The sequence below is a fragment of the Staurois parvus genome, unplaced genomic scaffold (genome assembly GCF_062004578.1).
Source record: "Staurois parvus isolate SC_StPar_1 unplaced genomic scaffold, SC_StPar_1.0 ptg000287l, whole genome shotgun sequence".
Taxonomy (NCBI): domain Eukaryota; kingdom Metazoa; phylum Chordata; class Amphibia; order Anura; family Ranidae; genus Staurois; species Staurois parvus.
In genome coordinates, this window is record NW_028318083.1 from 3,261,032 (window position 1) to 3,280,703 (window position 19,672).

General features: G+C 41.1%; 1 protein-coding gene across 1 annotated transcript in view; it reads left to right on the top strand.

Moving 5' to 3' along the window:
- The window catches only part of PAK1IP1 (PAK1 interacting protein 1), a 34,557-nt gene extending 23,799 nt beyond the window's left edge, over positions 1-10,758 (top strand). Inside the window, exons 7-10 of the mRNA XM_089682182.1 lie at positions 1,750-1,847; positions 1,974-2,073; positions 6,341-6,461; positions 10,536-10,758. Of these exons, the coding sequence (XP_089538308.1) occupies positions 1,750-1,847; positions 1,974-2,073; positions 6,341-6,461; positions 10,536-10,675 (459 nt within the window). The 3' untranslated portion in view covers positions 10,676-10,758. The remainder of the gene's footprint in view (positions 1-1,749; positions 1,848-1,973; positions 2,074-6,340; positions 6,462-10,535) is intronic.
- Positions 10,759-19,672: the final 8,914 nt, after the last annotated feature.

The window sequence follows — 19,672 nt, forward strand, 5'->3', positions numbered from 1 at the left end:
AGCCTTTAACTCTTGCAGTATGGTAAGCTCCACTGCAAGGTTTTTTTTTTTATCTCATTCCTGGAGTTCAGCTTTAAAAGAGAATTACGGGTAAATCTTTCTTTGGCTGTATTTCTCTTGTGGATCACAGAAATACACTTTTGTACTCCTGTGAACCAGAGTCAGCTGATAGTGGGATTTAGCTGTTCCAGGCTCTGGAAGGATTTTGACAATATTGTTGTGATCTATCTGACTGTGAGATTGACAGCTGGCTCTGCCTCTCAGGGTGTGGCTGAGACTCCTAGCCAGCTGTGTCCAGCACTCCAGTGAGTGGTGGAGGAGCAGAGTGGAGAGTGGGGACTGACAGTCACTGCTCTCTGCTCCAAGCAGACTGAGAGCTGAGTAGTCAGTGGTCATGTGAGCCTTTAAGTGATATTAAATCTTTGGGTTTTTTTTTTTTTTTTTCAAATAAAATGGCAAACCTGTCTATACTTACCTGCGCTGTACAATGCTTTTGCACAGAGCAGCCCCGATTCTCCACTTCTGGGGTCCCCCCGACGGAACTTCAGACCCCTCCTCTTTGATGGGTGCCCCCATAAAAAGCTGCTTTCCATGGGGGCACCCATGTGGGCTCAGTCCCGAGCTGTCCTGTCTGCGTCCATTGACAAAGAGCGGGTGGCTCGGCCCCACTCCCATGTCACCGCATTTGATGGACTGCCCAATGAGGATGGAGACATTGGCTAGAGCCGCTGCTCTGGTACACATCGCTGGATTGGATAGAGCTCAGGTAAGAAAAGGGGGGGGGGCTGCAGCACAGAAGGTTTTTCACCTTAATGCATAGAATACATTAAGATGAAAAACCTTAAGGCTTTAGAACCACTTTAAGTCTTAAAGCTGACATGGGCTGCAGCAAACCATATAGAGGTGAGTATGGATGCTTGTTTTTACATAAAACCAGGGGCGAACTGACCATTGGGGAACTCGGGCACTGCCCAAGGGCCCGGGGTCAGTAGGGGGCCCCATGAGATGTCCCTGGTACCTTTTTCATAGGCTTTTTTGGGTGTGATTTGAGTGTGGGCGAGGAAACAGGGGCCCCATGAGATGTCCCTGGTACCTGTCATAGGCTTTTTTGGGTGTGATTTGAGTGTGGGCGAGGACACGGGCCCCATGATCCCCTATTGCCCGGGAGCCCCATGAGTTGTCAGTCCACCCCTGCATAAAACCATTCTCTAATATGACATTCAAGTGCCTGAATGTTCCAGAACGCACACAGAGTGAGTTTGCAGACCTTCATGTCATATTGGGATACAGCAGCTGTGTTCATGCAGCCACATGTCCCAATAGACTATAAAGGGACGCTGGCACATGGATGCACGTAACACCTGCGCCTCCCTGTAAAAGACAGTACTGCATGAGGCATTCCAGATTGACTTCTCCAGTTTTGATTACATTCCCTCTTGTGTATTTTTGGGTGGGGGTTGTAGCTGAGTAGTAAAGAGAACAATTAACATTTTCAAAAAAAGGAAATGACTTCTAGGTGAATATTTTGGAAATGTTCCTAATTGCTTTGTTAGAAAATTCTCTTCCGCCATCAATTATAATTGTCAATCTGCAGCCAGCTTATTTGCAGTGTTTGGCATTCATTATTTTAGATTGCATAAATGTTCAGTTATAGGACTGTTGAAATGTTTTCTTTGATTTGAGGAGGCTTTCAGCACTGATATAGCAGTGTAATACAATTTATGCACGTCTTATATTGTAAATCAACAGGATGTTTTGCTGGCTGTAGCAGGAGATGAGGAACTTATTAGAATTTATGATGTGGAATCTCAGAAGTGTCTGTGTGAATTTAAAGCCCATGAGACAAGGTTAGTCTAATCTTTTAACCATTTTCCTATTCTGATTTTTTAGTTACAGTAGATTGTGTTTATTTCAAACTTTTACATTGGCGATTTTATGTGGTCTCTCATTTAACTGTCTGTCTTTTGAACCAGAGTAAAGAGTCTGTATTCTTTTGAACATGAAGACACCCATGTGCTTGCATCTTCTTCAAGTGATGGCTATGTTAAACTGTGGAAGCTAAATTTACATAAGGTGAGAAATAAGGACATTCAAGGTTTCTTCTACCTTGAATTGTAAATCCTTACTGGTTGAAACTACAAACTGTTTTGAATTGCTAAATTTCTTCTGTGGGTAGTGGTCATTGTAGGTTCACCTGCACTCTATGCTTCCTAATCCCAGAAAAAGCTATTAGGAGCAGTGAATTTCTTACCTGTCACATAGAACAGTCTCCTAGTGGACTTTCCATTGTATCCTCTTAGACAGAAGAAGTTAACCAGTGCTGTTGCCTCACACAGGCAACTAATCAGAGCCCTACCTTCCACAGAACATGCCCTGTTCTGTGGCGTAGAGCCAGGAATTGCTGCTTGCAACTGGAGCGCTCTTCAGGTAACAGGTAAGTACTTTGTTGTTCTTTTCTGAATAGATTTTTCAGGTAGGCTGCATTAATTGGTATCTAAAGTCAAAACTTGTTCTCTTAGCTTTAAAAAGAGTGTGAAAACGTTAGAAGCTCTTAGGTTTTTTGTATTGTTGTCTCTGTTTCCACTGAGTATTTTCACCATCTTTGTCTTAGTGACTACTGTCGCTTAACAAAATGTGATGGGGAATTCAAACTTTTATAGCTGACATTAGAACAAGAATAGAGGGGAAAGTAGGGATGCCTGTTCCAGTAATAGCAGACATTTATGACAAACTTTTTTTTTTTTTTTTTTTTTTCTGGACATGAAAATTGGCGGTCTTTATGTTTTTCTTTTTATAGCGCAAAAAATTAAAAAGGGGTTAACACCTGGGGAGATCAAAGGGTTAACTGTGTGCTGTTTTTAACGAAGTTCTGTGTTTGTGCTTGTGCCAGAGCTGACAGGGAGAACTGTTTTGCTTACTAACAGTTCTCCCCTTTTCGGAGATCTTCAGCAATCACTGGTCGCCAGCGAGTAATCACTGGCCGGGACCTGGTGATTGACAGCCGCGGCTGCAAATGGGGTGGAGTCAGGGGCGGAGTGACCATTTGGAAATATGGCACTGCCCAAGGGCCCGTGGTCAGTAGGGGGCCCTATGAGATGCCCCTGGTAGCTTTTTTTAGTTTGGGCAAGAACACAGGGGCCCCATGATACCCTATTGCCTGGGGGCCTCATGAGTTGTCAGTCCGCCCCTGGGCAGAGTTGAAGCTGTTAATTTTTATTCTGGAGGCTAGCTGATTTCATCTATTCCCTTCTGAACCCACCCTTCAGATGCAGAATACTATATGGTACAAAGTGAAATCTATGATGTGTTATGAAGAATACTCCAAATTTTTACTCATTTGGGATAACCTTAATTACTACAACTTTTAAAAAAAAAAAAATTAGAAGGGTTTAAACTGTGGTGCAAACCTGACATAAATTATATCTATCTTCTCTCAAAACCTTCATAAACTGTTCAACTTCCCAGGGCAGCGATTTTTAACAACATCTACAACTCCATGCGTTACACGCACAACCAAGTTTATGCTTTCTGAATAAAGTCAATACACCGATGCTAATGGCTGTTGTAACAGCTCCTAAAAACAGTGATTTTATTTTCAAGAATGTATCAGTCCCTGTTGCAGCAGGTGGTTGAGAGTTTCACATTAGGAGCTGGATGTGGCCATTTTATCTGATGCAGATTGAGTTATTTTATTCTTTGTCCCTAAAGTATCTCTCCCCGCTACCTAAAAATTACACAACTCTTTATCATACATAGGTCTTATTACACCCCACAGATATTACACTTATCGGGAAAAGGGACATAGCACTCTGAGCTAGATGCAAAGCAACACAGAGTACATTAAAAACACATATTCTGGTGGTGTCCAAAGCTTTTTGGTTATTGGAAGGATGTTGTTGACATCACTAACAATGTGTTCCAAAGAGCCTCGACTCCTGTCCCCATGTTATGGAATGGCGATCCCCCCCATTAGTCTTCCTCATCTAGGAAGCCTAAAATACACAATTACCAAACACCTATTTATGGCTTGAAAAGTGTTCAAAGGTGAATTTCCCCACTTGCACTCATACGTGATCACTGGAAAACACATGGCCAATAACATCCATCAAAGAGAAAAAAATGCACCAACACAGAGGATGCCCTAATAAGTTTGAGAAACACTGGGAAGGGGTGCTGGTAATACCAAGTTTGCCTCCTCTCTCTCCCCCCCCACCACCCAATTTTAAACAGATTGCTACACTAGCAATGCTCTTGGATCTCCTTACCCTTGGCTTGGTATTTATTCTGGAATTGCATTTGGTTTCTGAATCTTTAGGATATCAGAGACTTTAAAATGGCTACACCTTTATTTTGATAGTGGTGTTGCTCTTCTCTATGTAATAGATGTGAATTTGATTACTGGATGCCGTTTGCATTTTTGGAACCTTTTGTGTTCTTTCCCAAAGTGTTATAGAAATAGGATCAGCACAGCTATTTTGTATTCATGCATTGTATAGTTTGGTGAAACCATGTAATTTTTTTGTTTATCTATGTACACCAGGGGATGTATGTAGGATGGGTCAGTTGTACTGTGTTGTGCAAACTTATTTACGGAACCAGTAAAAATGTATTTAAAAAATACTCCTTGCATCTGTCATTGCTGGGTGCAAGGATACAGAAAGACAATACTCTAGGCCAGAAGCAGGCAGATGCCCAGTACTGCACAGCCCACTGGTGGGAAGGATAACTGAGATGCTGCTCAGTTCTATGCCGATGGCACAGGAGAAGCCTGCAAATGTTTGTTCTGTGTTTGAATGTACATGCCGTTTCATTGCACTAGGTGAAATGGGGAGCTTAAGGATGGTATAATGTAAATGTTATCCTATGGCTTGTGTAATTGGCCTCTTTCTCATTTTTGGTATTAAACATATTACAAATCATCTTGCTTACCTTGGCAAATCATCTTTTAGATTGTAAGCTCCAAGGAGCAGGGCCCTCTTAACCCTCTTGTATTGTTGCTGTATTGTCTCCCGGTATATTGTAAAGCACTGAGCAAACTGCTGGCGCTATATAAATCCTGTATAACAATTTAACTGGAGTCTTGAACTTAGATCATATAAAGCACAAAAAGAAGCTGCAATCCTCACAGTACTCAGCCTTGTAATGTGTTCTCACAGTGAGAGACACAGTTTGCGCTGTGCCAGAACCAAATGTAAATCTGCAGCATCACTAGCACTCCAAAGAGATGCATTTCATGTGCTTATTGTGAAGACAGCATCACAGAATGCATAAGAAACAAGACATTTTTGGGCCATTTCTATGTTACCTTGAGAAAAGGACTGTGCAAGGCCCCGAAAAGTTGGTTTCTTATGCTTTATTTGATGCTGTCATCACAAACACATGAAACACATCAATTTGGAGTGCTGGTGACTTTGCATTTTTGCAACTGAACTTCGACTGCTCTTCAGTGAACAAAACATTTTCCCTCCAAGCAGTTCATATATATCCTAAAGGCAGTGCCCAGGATTGCATTCATGCTCTTAAATAAAGGAAGCATAAATACAGAGTTGACAAAGCATAAGTAGTTTCTGTATTTACCACCTAATTGCTTTATTACAAACTAGTCATGTGTTTCTCCGTTTCAGTTCCAGAGACCACTAGCAGTGCCAGGATGTAATGGGTTTTTTTTTTTTTGTTTTTGTGTCGGGGAAATGAAGCCTGTGCTATACAATGTCCTCTTTTTATGAGTTGCCATAAAACGATCTGCAGGGTAAAGCCTGCTGATATTTTTCTGGACTGGAATTCAGTAATGAGGATAAGGGCCTTAGCATGCCATTGGTCCTTGGATGTTGTCTGGAACTGAAATAGGGACACTTTCATTAATAAAATAAATGTGGTAAATGTGGGGTTTTTTTTTTTTGTTTTTTTTTTTCAATTGGAATGTTTTGGGTTGGACTTGCCCTTCAAAACCCGATGCTTTCTTGCTTAACATTTGAAAATGCACGAACAACTGTTTTTTAAATTTATGATTGGCAAAAGCCATTGGTGAAGACAACTGCCTTTACAAAAAACAGGACAAATTTCTCTTCCTATAGAGGTGTACTATTGTGTAGGCGAGGGATGTGAGAGGTGGGGATTGCTTCATTTTCCTACACATATGGGCTGTAGAAAGCTAAAATCCCTTTTTAAAAAGAGAACAATGGAAATGCATGCCTGTCCAGTCACAGTTGTAGTGAGTATAAACCTGGGAAATGTTGTGCAAACATAGTTAACGTATTTCCATACAACCTACATTCATAGTGTTAAAAATGTTGTTAAACAGTGAAACATTTGTGACTAATTACCTACTTTTTGTTTTTAGTTAAAATCTGCACCAATGTTACTTTGTGAAGTTAGTACATCAGCCAGACTGACCTGCCTTTCTGTATGGCTTCCAGAACTTGTCGATAATAAAGAAAAACCAAGCACACATACCGCTGCTGGTGAGGATTTCTTTTCTCTTATGGGTTTAGCTTTTTTTTTTCTTTTTTTTTAGTCTCATTATTATTAATCTTTCTTTGTCTGTATTGTGCTGCATATTTGTTGGTTTTTAGAATGGGTTTGTTGATATATTTAAGTTTACAGATATTCTTTTTTTTAAATCCCCCACGCGGGATGATACATACATGGATGATGAATGTGCTGTAATCCTGTATGTTGGTGGCTGCTGTGTTCCTTTAAATCTCCCATCGTCTAAACCCTGGATACCCCACCCCTGCAGCTGTGATTTTCCAGTGCTATGTGGATTAAATCAGCAGCTTCACCAGTCACAGGTACTTGGCAAAATTGCTGACTATGCCTACCTTTTCCACCCACTGCACTGCTCCATTCATAAAAGCCATACTATTGTGTCCCACAATGAAAAGCACTCTATGAATGGAGGACGAGCAGTTAAATGAAAGCTCTGCCTCCTCCATTTATAGAGCGCAGGAAGGTGTTGCATCAGTGTCTATTTTTAATTTCATTAACACCAAAGCAGCTGAAACTGATTAACAACCCCCTCTCCTACTTAACTGACCAGATCAATATCCCAGGAGTTTAATTGACTTGATGCTATACTCTGATTAAAAAGTGTTCCTTTCGGGTTTATTTTTTTGGTGCTTGTGTGTGCGTGCATGTGTGTGTGAAATTATATACAGTGGATATCTCCATGTCTTCACAACCAGAATGTAATAGATCATAAATGAAAGCCACATTTCATGCTGAAAATCAGAGATTTTATATATACACAAATTTAGCAAATTGAAAAGCACATTTGTTTTAGTTTTTTTTGTTTTGCACAACCCACAGAGGGTAGCCCATTTCAATGGACTTCCCAACATGCAACAAACATGGCAAAGTAGTTCATGGAACATTTTTCCACTTTCCAGTTTACGTGTTTTTACTGAGCATTTTGCCACGTTTGTCATGTGTTTTTGCGCATAGCCAACGTGTTTGCTTCCGGTATTTGTGGTGCCATTAACAATAGGTGCCTCAATAGATCCCTTTAATAGTCATGTCATTTTTTTGTTTTCTTTTATGCATATTTATTTTAGCCGTTTTTTTTGTTCTCAAACTTTTAACTGCAAAACATATTGTTTGTCTTTTGCCCTGCTTGTTGTAACCAGTTAAAGGATAAAGACTTTGGATTCCTGAGGATTTTTCATTTGGTGCTCTTTGACCTAGTACACTTGGATTTCTCAACTCAGGTGATTGTCTTCTGGGGATCCCTGTTTTTGTGGTGAGCTGCCACATACAGGCCAGTTGGGCTCTTGTAATGGCTTTACCTGTCTTTGAAAACCCGTGTCCAGTGCTCCTCTACCACTACCTGTGGATACTTGTGACAGCTCCGGGTTAGTCATCTGGCACCAGCACTGTCATGTGGAAGAAAGGGAAGTGAGTCACATGCTCCCCATAATCAGATAGTGTCTGAGTGCTTCTTTTTTCTCCCTGCAGCTGAATGATACATTGGGGTGAGAAAAGGGAGGGTACAAACGTGAAAAATGAGCAAATACTACATGGAATTTAATGACTTTTACAACATATTTGAGCAAGCAAACATTAGATCGTTATTTAAACAGTGTCTACAGATAAAGATGATATACTTGAATATGAGAATGAAAAAATTTGCCTTTTTAATCTTTTACTCAACAAAAATATCAGATTTATACTGTGGAAAAACTAAGTACACCCTGGGCCTCAGAAACTGGTGTTGCCCTGTAGCAGAAATTACTTCTTGTAGGCATTTTGTATAACTGCCCGCCAGTCTCTGGCACTGACACTGCATGAAGAAGAGGCCAAACATTTCACTCAAAATTCTTTTAGTTTGAGTTTCCTTGAATAAACTGTTTCATAATTTCAATGGGAATCAAATGAAGACTTTGACTAAAGCAGTCTATAAATCTCTATTTTCAGCCATTCCTTGGTAAATTTGCTACTGTGCTTTGGATCATTATCGAGCTGAAAGACTTATTTCTGGTTTGACAGATGGCCTCACATTCTCATCAAGCACACTTTCATATCATATGCTGCTGACTGTATGACTGACTTGATGACTGCGAACTGCCTAGGCACTGAGGCCAGCAAAACACCACCTAGCCATAACATTTCCACCACCATGTTTCACAGTTATTATGAGGGTCTTCTGAAATACTCTTTTGGTTTGAAGCAAACGTCTATTACTGTGACCAAACAACTCTATCTACTCTGGTTAATCAGCCTTCAGTACATTGTTCCATAAAGCTTCATCTTTGCCTATGCACTGTATGTTCCATAGTAAACTGTAAACTTGCTTTAATGTTCTTTTTGGACAGTAAAGGGTTTTTCTTGACACACCTTTTTATGCAAGTTGAATTAGTACAATCTCTTTTGGATTGTAGATGCATACACTTTGACCCAATCTGTTTGGAAGAGTTGCCTGAACACCCGACAACGAAAATGTGGGGTTCTTGAAGACTTCTTTTAACATTAAATGGCAAGCAATTGTGTTGAATTTGCTGGGCTGGCCAGACCTGGATAAATTGGCAGTTGTCTGAAATCTAAGCCACTTGTAGATTATTTTACGTACAATGGAATAATTGATATCAAATAATTTTTTCTTTTCTTTTTTAAATCCCCTCCCAGACTCATAGGCAATCACAATTTCCTTCTTGGGCCTTGGAGAGCTCTTTTGAGCTTGGCATGGTGATACCAGATCCTAGACTTATGCAATTAAGACGACAGGTTCTACCTCCATACTACCTAAGGAGGTTCTAATCATTGGCACCCAATCTGAAACATCGGATTCCGGTTTCGGTAAATCTGGGGGTGTACTTTTTCCATATGACAAATCTGCACTTTTGGCAGCACGGTGGCTAAATGGTTAACACTTCCGCCTGGCAGTACTAGGGTCGCTGGTTTGAATCCCAACCCCAGCACGACCTGCCTGGAGTTTGCATGTTCTCCCTGTGACTGCGAGGGTTTCCTCCGGGTACTCCGGTTTCCTCCCACACTTCAAAGACATGCTGGTAGGTTAAATGGCTCCTGTCTAAAAATTGGCCCTAATATGTAAATGTATGAATGTGAGTTAGGGACCTTAGATCATACGCTCCTTGAGGGTTAGGGACTGATGTGAATGTACAATATATATGTAAAGCACTGCGTAAATTGACAGCGCTATATAAGTACCTAAAATAAATAAGTAAATAATAATTAAGATCATGAAAGTGAATGTACCATGTCAGTTGTATGTGTCATTTTATTATATCATCTTAATCTCTAGGCACTATTTGAAACAAGATGTAATGTTTGCCTCTGCAAATATGTAAAAAAAAAGGTAAACGGGACATACAGGACAGCACAGGTGAAAGATTTGGAGAGTCATTCAACTCACCTGTCCACCAGTCCATGCTGGCATCAGCTACTGCAGGGTTGCCATTTAAGTTTAACCCCTTGACGCCAATCGCACGCAAATATGCGGCCTCTCTGCGTTTGGGCCTTGATGCCGAACGGCCGCATATTAGCGTGCAATTAGAAAATACATATGTACTGAGAGCGTGCACTCTACGCGCTCCCAGCACATATGTCCGCTACTCCCGGAAAGGTCCCGATCTCCCCTTTCGATCGGGACCTTTTCCGATCATGTGACCACCATGATTCGCCGCCCGGCTTCTGAAACTCTTATAGGGCCGAGAGGCGCCAAGAGGTTAAAGTGTAATTCCAGTCAAACTTTAAGCTTAAATCTGCTTCCCACTGCAACTCTAAAACTACTCTGTCTGCCATGCTGAGTCCGATCACATGATCAGGTTTCAGTGTAGAGGATGGACTGGACCGGGGGGGCTTAAGAATAGGTAAGTATAGACATCTATCTTTTACAAGGTAGATAGAATAGTCCAAAAATGGGGGTGGCAGTAGATTTAGGCTTGGTAAGAATTTGACTGCGGTTCCACTTTAATTATATTCCAGAGATTGAAAGACGATGAACAGTACGTGTAGCTGGAATTTATTTCTGTAAAATATTCTGCTTTTGTTTAAATTTGCTATAAATATTTGATTTTCAGAGAAGGATGAATGTCCCAAAAAGAGAAGGAAAGTCCCTGAGGACAAAGATGAAAACGATGACGCAGAAGAAGCAGGAAAAGTACAGATAAACAAAAAGAGAAAACGTACGGATAAACAAAAAAAACAAAATACGGACTGAGCTCAACATTGAGCATATTGTATCCTACAAATTGGTGTAACATCCACTTTGCTGACCTGCACAGATTAAAGTTTTATTTTGTAGCTGGTGTCTCCTATTCACTTCATGTCTTTTAATTCCATTCTAATTTTGGAGAATAGCCCAGTGCAAGGTTTTGCTCAGACCAAGCCTTTTCGAAAATTTGTCAGGTCAGTTTTTTGGTTTTTTTTTTCTTCTAAAGTGATCACATGACCTCTGTTAGCCGCTGCATAAGGAACTGATTGAGCTGGGAGTGGAGACTGCAGGCGAGTTGATCGCAGGAGGCAAGGAGAAAACATTGATTTTCCCAGTGAAATTCTGTTCAGGGGTGTGTGTCAGCACAAGTCTTGGCCATTGGAAGACAAGTAGGCTGAGCTCCCAGCACAGCCAGAGAACTGACCCCGCTTGGATGGATGTATTCTCATGCCTAGCATGGTCAGTTTGAAATAGGAAAGCAGGAGGACTGGCAGGATCACCAGGTATCTCACACAAATGAAGCCATGCAAAGAAAATGTTTATAGTGCAAAAAATAATAAAACCAGTAGTGTGTAAATACCACCAAAAGAAAGCTCTATTTGTGTGAAGAAAATGATACCCATTTTATTCGGGTACAGCGTTGCATGACCGCGCAATTGTCATTCAAAGTGTGACAACACTGGAAGCTCAAAATTAGCCTGGGCAGGCAGGGGGTAAAAGTGCCCAGTAGGCAAGTGTTTAACATTGTTAGACAGGTTAATTTGGTTGTTGGCTAGCTGGATGGCAAGTTGAACTTTTTTTGATATGTGATGCCTGTCCATGTACCTTATTATAAAAGCCAGTTATAGACTGGGGCAGTGACCACCTTTTTGTATTGTTGCTTTGTTGGTGAGGTGGTGCACTGGACACCCTGGCCGCCATTGTGCTATGTGCTGGGTGTCCAGTGCGCTCATGTGCCTTTAAGAAGGGGTGGGCTCCCTCAGGTTTATCTGCCCTTGATCTATCCATCCATGCATGTGCCTCTACTATGAGGGCTCTCAAAATTTGTAGTTAGGACCACAGAATATTGGGGTGATGTGGCTCACCTATGTATTTGCAAATGTGTGCTAACTAAACCCCTGTTTTTATAAACGCACATTGTTAGGTTAATTTGGTTGTTGGCTAGCTGGCTGGCAAGTTGAACTGGGTATTTTCTTTCCTTTTTTTTTGAAATGCGATGCTTGTCCATGTTCCTTGTTATAAAAGCCAGTTATAGACTTGGGCAGTGACCACCTTTTTGAAGTGTTTAACTTTACAAGAGTGAGCAAAAAATAGTATGAGTGGGCTGTTCCTCAGTCAAACTATGTCAATAGGGTCTTCGCTATATGTGCTCTTGAACCAGAGTGACTTGTAGATTCTCCTCCATGTTGGATCTATAGTTAAAAGCTAAATTCACCCTAGGAAAAAATAATAAATGCATAGATTTTTGCAAGTTAAAAATAGTGCATTTATTATTTTTTTTCCCCCCCCCAGGAGCCTGCAAAGCATTGCACCCATGACCAGTGGATTTCAGCTGCAATGTCAGCTTCTTGCAGACAAGTCCTCCAGATTTCTGTTTGTACCTCTATGCTGTAGGACTTCTACGAGGGCACTGATTAGCGCACTTGCAGTCCATTGAGAACTACAAGTCATCTGTTACATAGTTTATTCATACACAGATCCCTGTGACTGATTTACATGGCTGTGTGAGTGGAGCCCAGTACAGCAGTGTGCAAAGTGGTAAGGGTGCCCTATCCTTACTCCTCAGCTGGAGAGATTCTGCACTTTTGCCAAGTGAACGAGTGATGCCATATTTCAGAGGTGAATGCTCCCTTTAGCAGCCCTGTGGTAGCCAGTAACATGGTCCTAAATACAGAGCTGTTTTTCCAACTTTTATAGTGCTGATTCAAAGCTGCAGTCCCTCCTTTGTGTACGATACAGAAACCAGGACAGGTAGGGCTAGTAGAGCAATGTAATTAGACAACCAGTCCAATTATAGCAAGAGAGCCCCAAAAGATTGATTAGCCATCTGCTAGCCCTCTCTCTTATTTAGGATATTCATTGCTATTTTTTGCAGAATGTAACTGAAAATAAATATAAAGGCATATGAAATAAAATAGAATTTCTGTACATGACATGTTTTTTTTATTTAAGATTCAATGCTTGAACATACTGGAGATTTACTAAAACTGAAGAGTGCAAAATCTGATGCAGCTGTACATGGTAGCCAATCAGCTTCTTCAATTATGCTTTGACAATAACACCCCGATCACATCGGGAGCGACTTGGCATGCGATTTCCAAATCCTTTGCCAAGTAGCACCCTGCTGTTCGCAATTAGAGCGGTCAAAGCGGTGCGGTTCTGACTTGGTCGGAGCCGCAATGATTTCTATAGTAGTACATGTACTACTTTTGGTGCGATTTGCATAGACATCTGCATCAGGTGTCTTGCAAATCGCACCTGAAATCTCTCCTAGATTGTAAGCTCGAAAGAGCAGGGCCCTTGACCCCCTCGTGTTTTGTTTTGTTACTGTATTGTCTCATGTTCTGTCCCCCACTATAAAGTACAGCGCTTTAGCGCTATATAAATACTGTATAATAATAATCTCGTCTGACTTCGAAATCGTGTGACTTCACTGTAAATTACACGATTTCGAAGTCGGGCTTGATGTGACCGGGGGGTAAAACCTGGAAGTTGATTGGTTTCTGTGCACAGCTGTGCCAGATTTTGCACTCTCCAATTTTAGTAGATCAACCCCAATGTATTTATTTCAGGTACTTATATAGCGCCGTCAATTTACGCTGCACTTTACATATATATTGTACATTCACATCAGTCCCTAACCCTTAAGGGGTGTACAATCTAAGGTCCCTAACTCACATTCATACATACACATATTAGGGCCAATTTAGACAGGAGCCAGTTTACCTACCAGCATGTCTTTGGCAAGTGGGAGGAAACCCACGCAGGCACAGGACATGCAAACTCCAGGCAGGTGGTGTCATGGTTGAGATTCGAACCAAGGAACCTAGTACTGCCAGGCAGAAGTTCTAACCACTTAGCTACTGTGCAATGTATACCTTCAATTGATCATATAATTTTGTAGAACCATGCTTATAGAGCATTTTCAAGTTAGATGCAGAACTCTGGGTTGGCTTGCCTTGTACAGCATACAGACAATTTATCTTCACATAGTCACTCCCTCGTAGGTTTTATCAATGGACCTCACAAAGAGGAACGGATGATAAAACGTTGCAGCTGCTTTACAGTCTGTCTTAACAAAAATGACAGCAGTGTGGGTGTGGGGTAAATGCACCCTTTTATGTTTGGTTTACTTGTAAACAGCAGGCCAAATTCAGAGAATGCAGAACTTATCAGGCTGTGAACACCACATCTTATCTGAATTATCAGAGAACTATAGAGTTGTAAAGGACTTCAGTTCTGTAACAACTGATGTTCTTGTTGTCTAATCATCCACACAACGCAAAGGGAGAAAAAAATTAAAATTTCTTTTGTATTTTACACACATCACAAAGTTTGTGTTCGTTTTCACTATGCTATAGACGTAATCTTCAATGGTTTAGGGGCACATTTATTTTCTTTTAAAAAATTTTTTTTTTAACTTTTTATTACTATCAAAATTAATGTGTGTTTGCAGGATAGTTGAATGTGATAGAAAAGAATAAATAACACTGGGTATAAATGTTAATAAAAAAAAGGTTTTTGGTCCACAGGACATCAAATAGGACAAGGTGGTTGCAACATGGTTAAAGCCCAGTGCAAGTCTTTTAAATATGGCATTTTAAAAGATATTTATCATGGAGCGGAACTGAAGGCAGAGATACTCCCAATGGTCTCTCCAGCATTGGCATATTTTACTGTCTACTGTATCTTCAATGGCCGGTGTGGGATGGCGTCACTCTTGTGCAGGAGCTAGTCACCCCGATTCACAATATCAGGACAGCTGCTGTAAGCTGAGCTGCACATATACAGCTCAGCTTACATTCCAGGGATCGCTGTGATCAGGCAGGTAGGTGTAGTTTAGACAAGACAGTAAGTTATGTTCTATGCTAGCCGCATGGTAGAGACCAAACCGCTGCTCTCCTAGAGAGTGTTGTGGTTTGACAAACCTCTTGCAAATTATTTCATGTGTGGTCCCTGCGCAGTATTCCTGAATGAAACACTCTGCAGTCCCTGAGCAGTATTCTTGAATGAAACACTGCAGGGGATGTTAGACTGCTAGAGACACGACCTATTTTTAATACCCTCTCATTAATAGCTCTTTTAGGATAAACAGAGTATTAGAAGGACTTATACGGTAAGTTCACCTCTTCACAAAAACAAAAAGATGAACTAACTTCAAAAATCTTGGCCACTCCTCCGGACGCTGCTGTACGTAGTGACTGTGATTCCCTGTGCTGCCAGTGTAGTCGTCTGTACACTGTACTGCAGTACGCAGCCCTGGAGTGAGTACCCATCATAATGCAGGCAATGGCAAGTACTCATTGGTCAGCACAGCCACGGGAGCATGCTGACCAATGACAAGAGATTCTGAGGTTCTTCTTATAGTGTCCCAGGAGAAAGAAGGGCTGCTCATTGGTCATGTGGACATGAAGACCAATGAGCGCTTGCCAATGCAAGCACATTTTGATGGCTTTGGACCTGTACAGCGGCAGCATAAGGCATCATGGCCACTATGTGCAGAGGGTTGCTGGAAAATGGCCAAGAGCTGGTTTACCTTTTTAGTTAAAAACTTTCCTTGTGGAAAGTGCTACTTTGTGCTCTTTACAGCTCTGGGGACATATCTGGGCATATGGTGATGTGATTTCTGCTGAATGGGAAGATTATACAACCTGAAATCTGGTCCACCCCTTTAACATAGATCACAATTATGCACAGATATACAGTTATAAACCTCTACCTACTTGATCCCTCTTCTGCTAATCCCTAAACTCTGCCTTCCCATAGAACATTGCCCTTGAAGTTTTAAACTGCAGCTCCTAAATTCCTAGATGTGGTGGCTGTTAGTTTATTTTAGGCTGTTTGCCTTTATCTTCATCTGGTGATGCGGGCGGTGTTATTTTTTTAATTTCCTTTAACTATTTCCCGTCCAGCCCATGTATATAAAGGTCTGGACGGGAGCATTGCAGGCGTGGCTGGCCGTTTACAAACGTCCTCCCCCCTTCCCTGCCTGTGCGCGCTCCCCAAGAGCACGCAGCACTGCAATCTGGTGCCCACTGTGTCTGGACGACACAGCGGAACATCGATCTCTGCATGGGACCTCTGTGTGAGGTTCTGATCATGTGATCACTGATTGGCCAATCAGTGATCACATGAATAGTAGTAAGCAAGATGTCACTTCTGACATCATTGCTTACTACTAGTGAAATCTGTGAATGATCACAGAGGTCACATGGTACAAGGCTATTCACAACAGCCTTGTACCATGTGACCAATCACAGCTCACACAGTATTTTTCAATGGCTGCAAGAATGCAGCCAGAGTGAAGGATAAATTAAGCAATCGGTGTAAAAAAAATAAAAAATCATCACCCTCCACAAGTAGTACAGTGTCACTATGGTGACACTGTACTGCAAGGGTGAAAGTATATATATCCAACCGAGAAAATGGCGACCGGACTATTCGCGCATGCGCAGTGGGACACGCGGCGGCCATCTTTATGGTTTCCAAACCACAGGAAAATGGCGCCCGCGCATGCGCAGTAGCGCCGATCGTCAGCGAGGCGGCGCTACTGCGGTTTGGCGCAATTTTTGAATCATTTAAAGAGGCAAACAGAAGTCAGGCATGCATGGCATCACCCCTACGGTAGACGTGTATTGACACGAAACGCGTCTAGGAGGAGCCTTCGCACACCTTGACGTTACGCCGCCGGGTCAGGAGGTCCGGCGGCCCACCTTTGGTATTCACTGGTCAGTGTATAGAATCTTTTTTTCAAGCTGCTTATACTGGCTACAGGCTGCAGGCATGCGTTTTATAACTTTTATGGCTTACGTTATTGGATTTAATAAATAATTTTAAAACATACTACACTATGAGTATTTTTACTCCTTACATCTGGCACTGAGTTCCCATACCTCAGCCCCAGCATTTTCAGGTTCTCTGCGTGGATCCAAGGAGCAGTGTGATCCGACCAGGCCAGCATCGTCTTACCACCGACGGACCATCTGGGTACTATAAAGCAGCGCCTACATGGGACCCCGGCTACATATAACCTGTACATGCGTATTAATATTGCGCTTCTGGTAAGCAGGCAATTTATCTATTCCTGGGATTGGATTGCACCTATACTCCCTGAGAGTCCCCCATCACTGAACTGTTTATCATCTTCAATATTCCTATATTTGATGACCGCATATATAATTGTCACTTGGATATTATTTTTGTAGCGCTGCACTTTATTGTTTCTATTCTGGTTGGAAGGGCTTGTAGTTCCTTTTGTGCATTTGCCGCTCACTGAAGTGCGCTCACTTTTCTTTATTTTATAAAGGGTGAAAGTATGTTTAAAAAAAAAAATAAAATCTAAAAAAATAAAATGTCAAACTTTTGAAAAATTATAATTTTTGGTTATAAACTAATTTGGGTGATTATATTTTTCTACTAAAAAGATAGATGAATACATTTTGGTCAAGATTTATGAAGAAAGATTATTTATTTGCAAAATTGTATAAAACATTTTTATTTTCAAAAAGTTTGGACTTTTTCATTTATATAGCAAAAAAAATAAAAATCCCAGTGGTGAATAAATACCACAAAAATAAAGTTTTATCTGTCTCAAAAAAAATGCAAAAAAATTCATATAGGTACAGTGTTGCATGACCGCACAATTGTCATTCAAAGTGATAGCACTGAAAATTGGCCTGGACAGGAAGGGGGTGAAAGTGTCCGGACTTGAAGTGGTTAACAGATAAAGCAATTAAGACAAACCATTTACCACCAACGGGTGCTTTCAATGGTCAACGTTTATTTGTTTAGGTAAAACCTTTATCCCAAAAGGACAAAAGCTGCTTGCTGTAACTGCTTATAAAATGTTAGCTGGAGTTCAACTTAAATTTACAGTATTATTCAAATCCAAAATCTACGAGTCTAACACTGCTCTCTCAGCAGACTGACAATGCTGCTGTCCCAAGGTGTCTGCTTTATGACTTCATCCAGACTGCACACACCCTAAGACAGGAAGTGTGTTACTGTCAGGATCACCAGGTGAAAAGAAAAATGCAGCCACCATATTGCAGGATTGATAAGCTGCACTTTATTATTACATTTTTGTTTTGGGGTTTAAAGCAGAACTTAACTCCCTCAATCAACACTGACTATTCTGAACCCCTGTGCTGCCAGTATTAGTAAACAGGAAGGTAGATAATATTTACTTGTTTTTAACTTATTTTTCGATTACTTCCTGGTTTCCATGCCTAGGCAAGTGATGCCAGACATCCCAGGACTCTTCAGGATGGGAGGAGGGGCTTTCTTAGTTAAGCATGCCTTCCTGCCTTTGCTAAGGGCAGATGGATTCCAGGAAGTAAATAATGCATAAATCATCTGCCCTTACAAAAGATGGCCACTGTCAGAAATGCACTGGTGTAATTTTCAAGGTGATTTCTCAGCAAAATAAAGCATGAAGACATGGATAGATGGGTGAGTTTGTTTTGAATATTGAAAATACATTAAAAAGCATTTTTGGTGCTCGGATGTACTGTAGTTCCGCTTTAATGTCAGTTTAAGTTGCCTTGGGGAATGTTCTTTTTCAGCCCCCTGCCATGTCACCAGGGTAATGCTGGAACACACCTGGTTGTCTTACAATACTTTCAAGCTTTTGAGGTGAGAAGTGTTACCGTTGTCCACTTGCATGTCATCCCAGGGTTAAGACTCTTCACTTCACAGACCCAGGAAAGGAATCTTAACCTTTACCCGCCCGGCCTATGGCCAGATGGCGGCCGGCAAAATTCCTCAGCATTCCGGGTGACGCCATATGGTGTCCTCCTGGGCATGCGCAGTTTGCGCGCCTGCAGAGCCACGCAGCTGCACGATCTGTCACCGGCCATGTACCTCAGACACAGCCGATGACAGATCTGAGTTCCGGCCCCGTTGCCAGTACCATGTGACCTGCTGTGACCAATCACAGCAGGTCACATGACAGTTGTATACAATGGATGGCTTCATTCATGCCATCCATTGTATAATAGTGTGCCTAGCTGTGAATGGTCACAGCGATCACATGCACAAGCTGGGCCAATCACAGCCCAGCTGTGTCATGTGATTAGCCGTGGCCAAATCACAGCTAAGCACAAAAAAAAGAAAAAAAAAAAGCCCTGAATGAATTGATGTCATTCAGGTAAATGCTTGCCTTTAGCAACGTAATTCTTTGCTATAAGCAAATTGTGTAATAAAAAAAAAATACTGATCACTTCCCCAAAGTAGTACAATGTTACTATGGTAACATTGTACTACTTTGGTCATAGTGAAATATGAAAAAAAAAAATCTTAAAAAAAGAAAAAAAATTTAACAAAAAATTAAAAACAATAAAAATATTTTTTTTAAATTATTTTTTATTTTTTTTCACCAGTCAGTGTCCCTGATCACCGCCATGCCAGTAATATGATGACACTGTACTGCACTGGTGACAGTATATAAAAAAAAAAATGAAAATTTTTTTAATTTTTTCATTTTCCAAAAAATTGACAAAAAAATACAACTTCAAAAAACTCGCCATGCCTCTTATGAAGTACGTCGGACTGTCTACTTTGCAAAAAGGGGTCATTTGGGGGATATCTGTACTGTTCTGACATTCTTGGACCTCAAGAAATTAGATTGGCCGTCAGTACTTCAGGATTCATCAATTTTCAGATATATCCCATAGTTTGTGAACTCTATAACTTTCCTACAAACTAAAAAATACATCCTAATTTGGGTTATTTTCACCAAAGACATGTAGCAGAATAAATCTTGGCCTAAATTTATGAAAAACA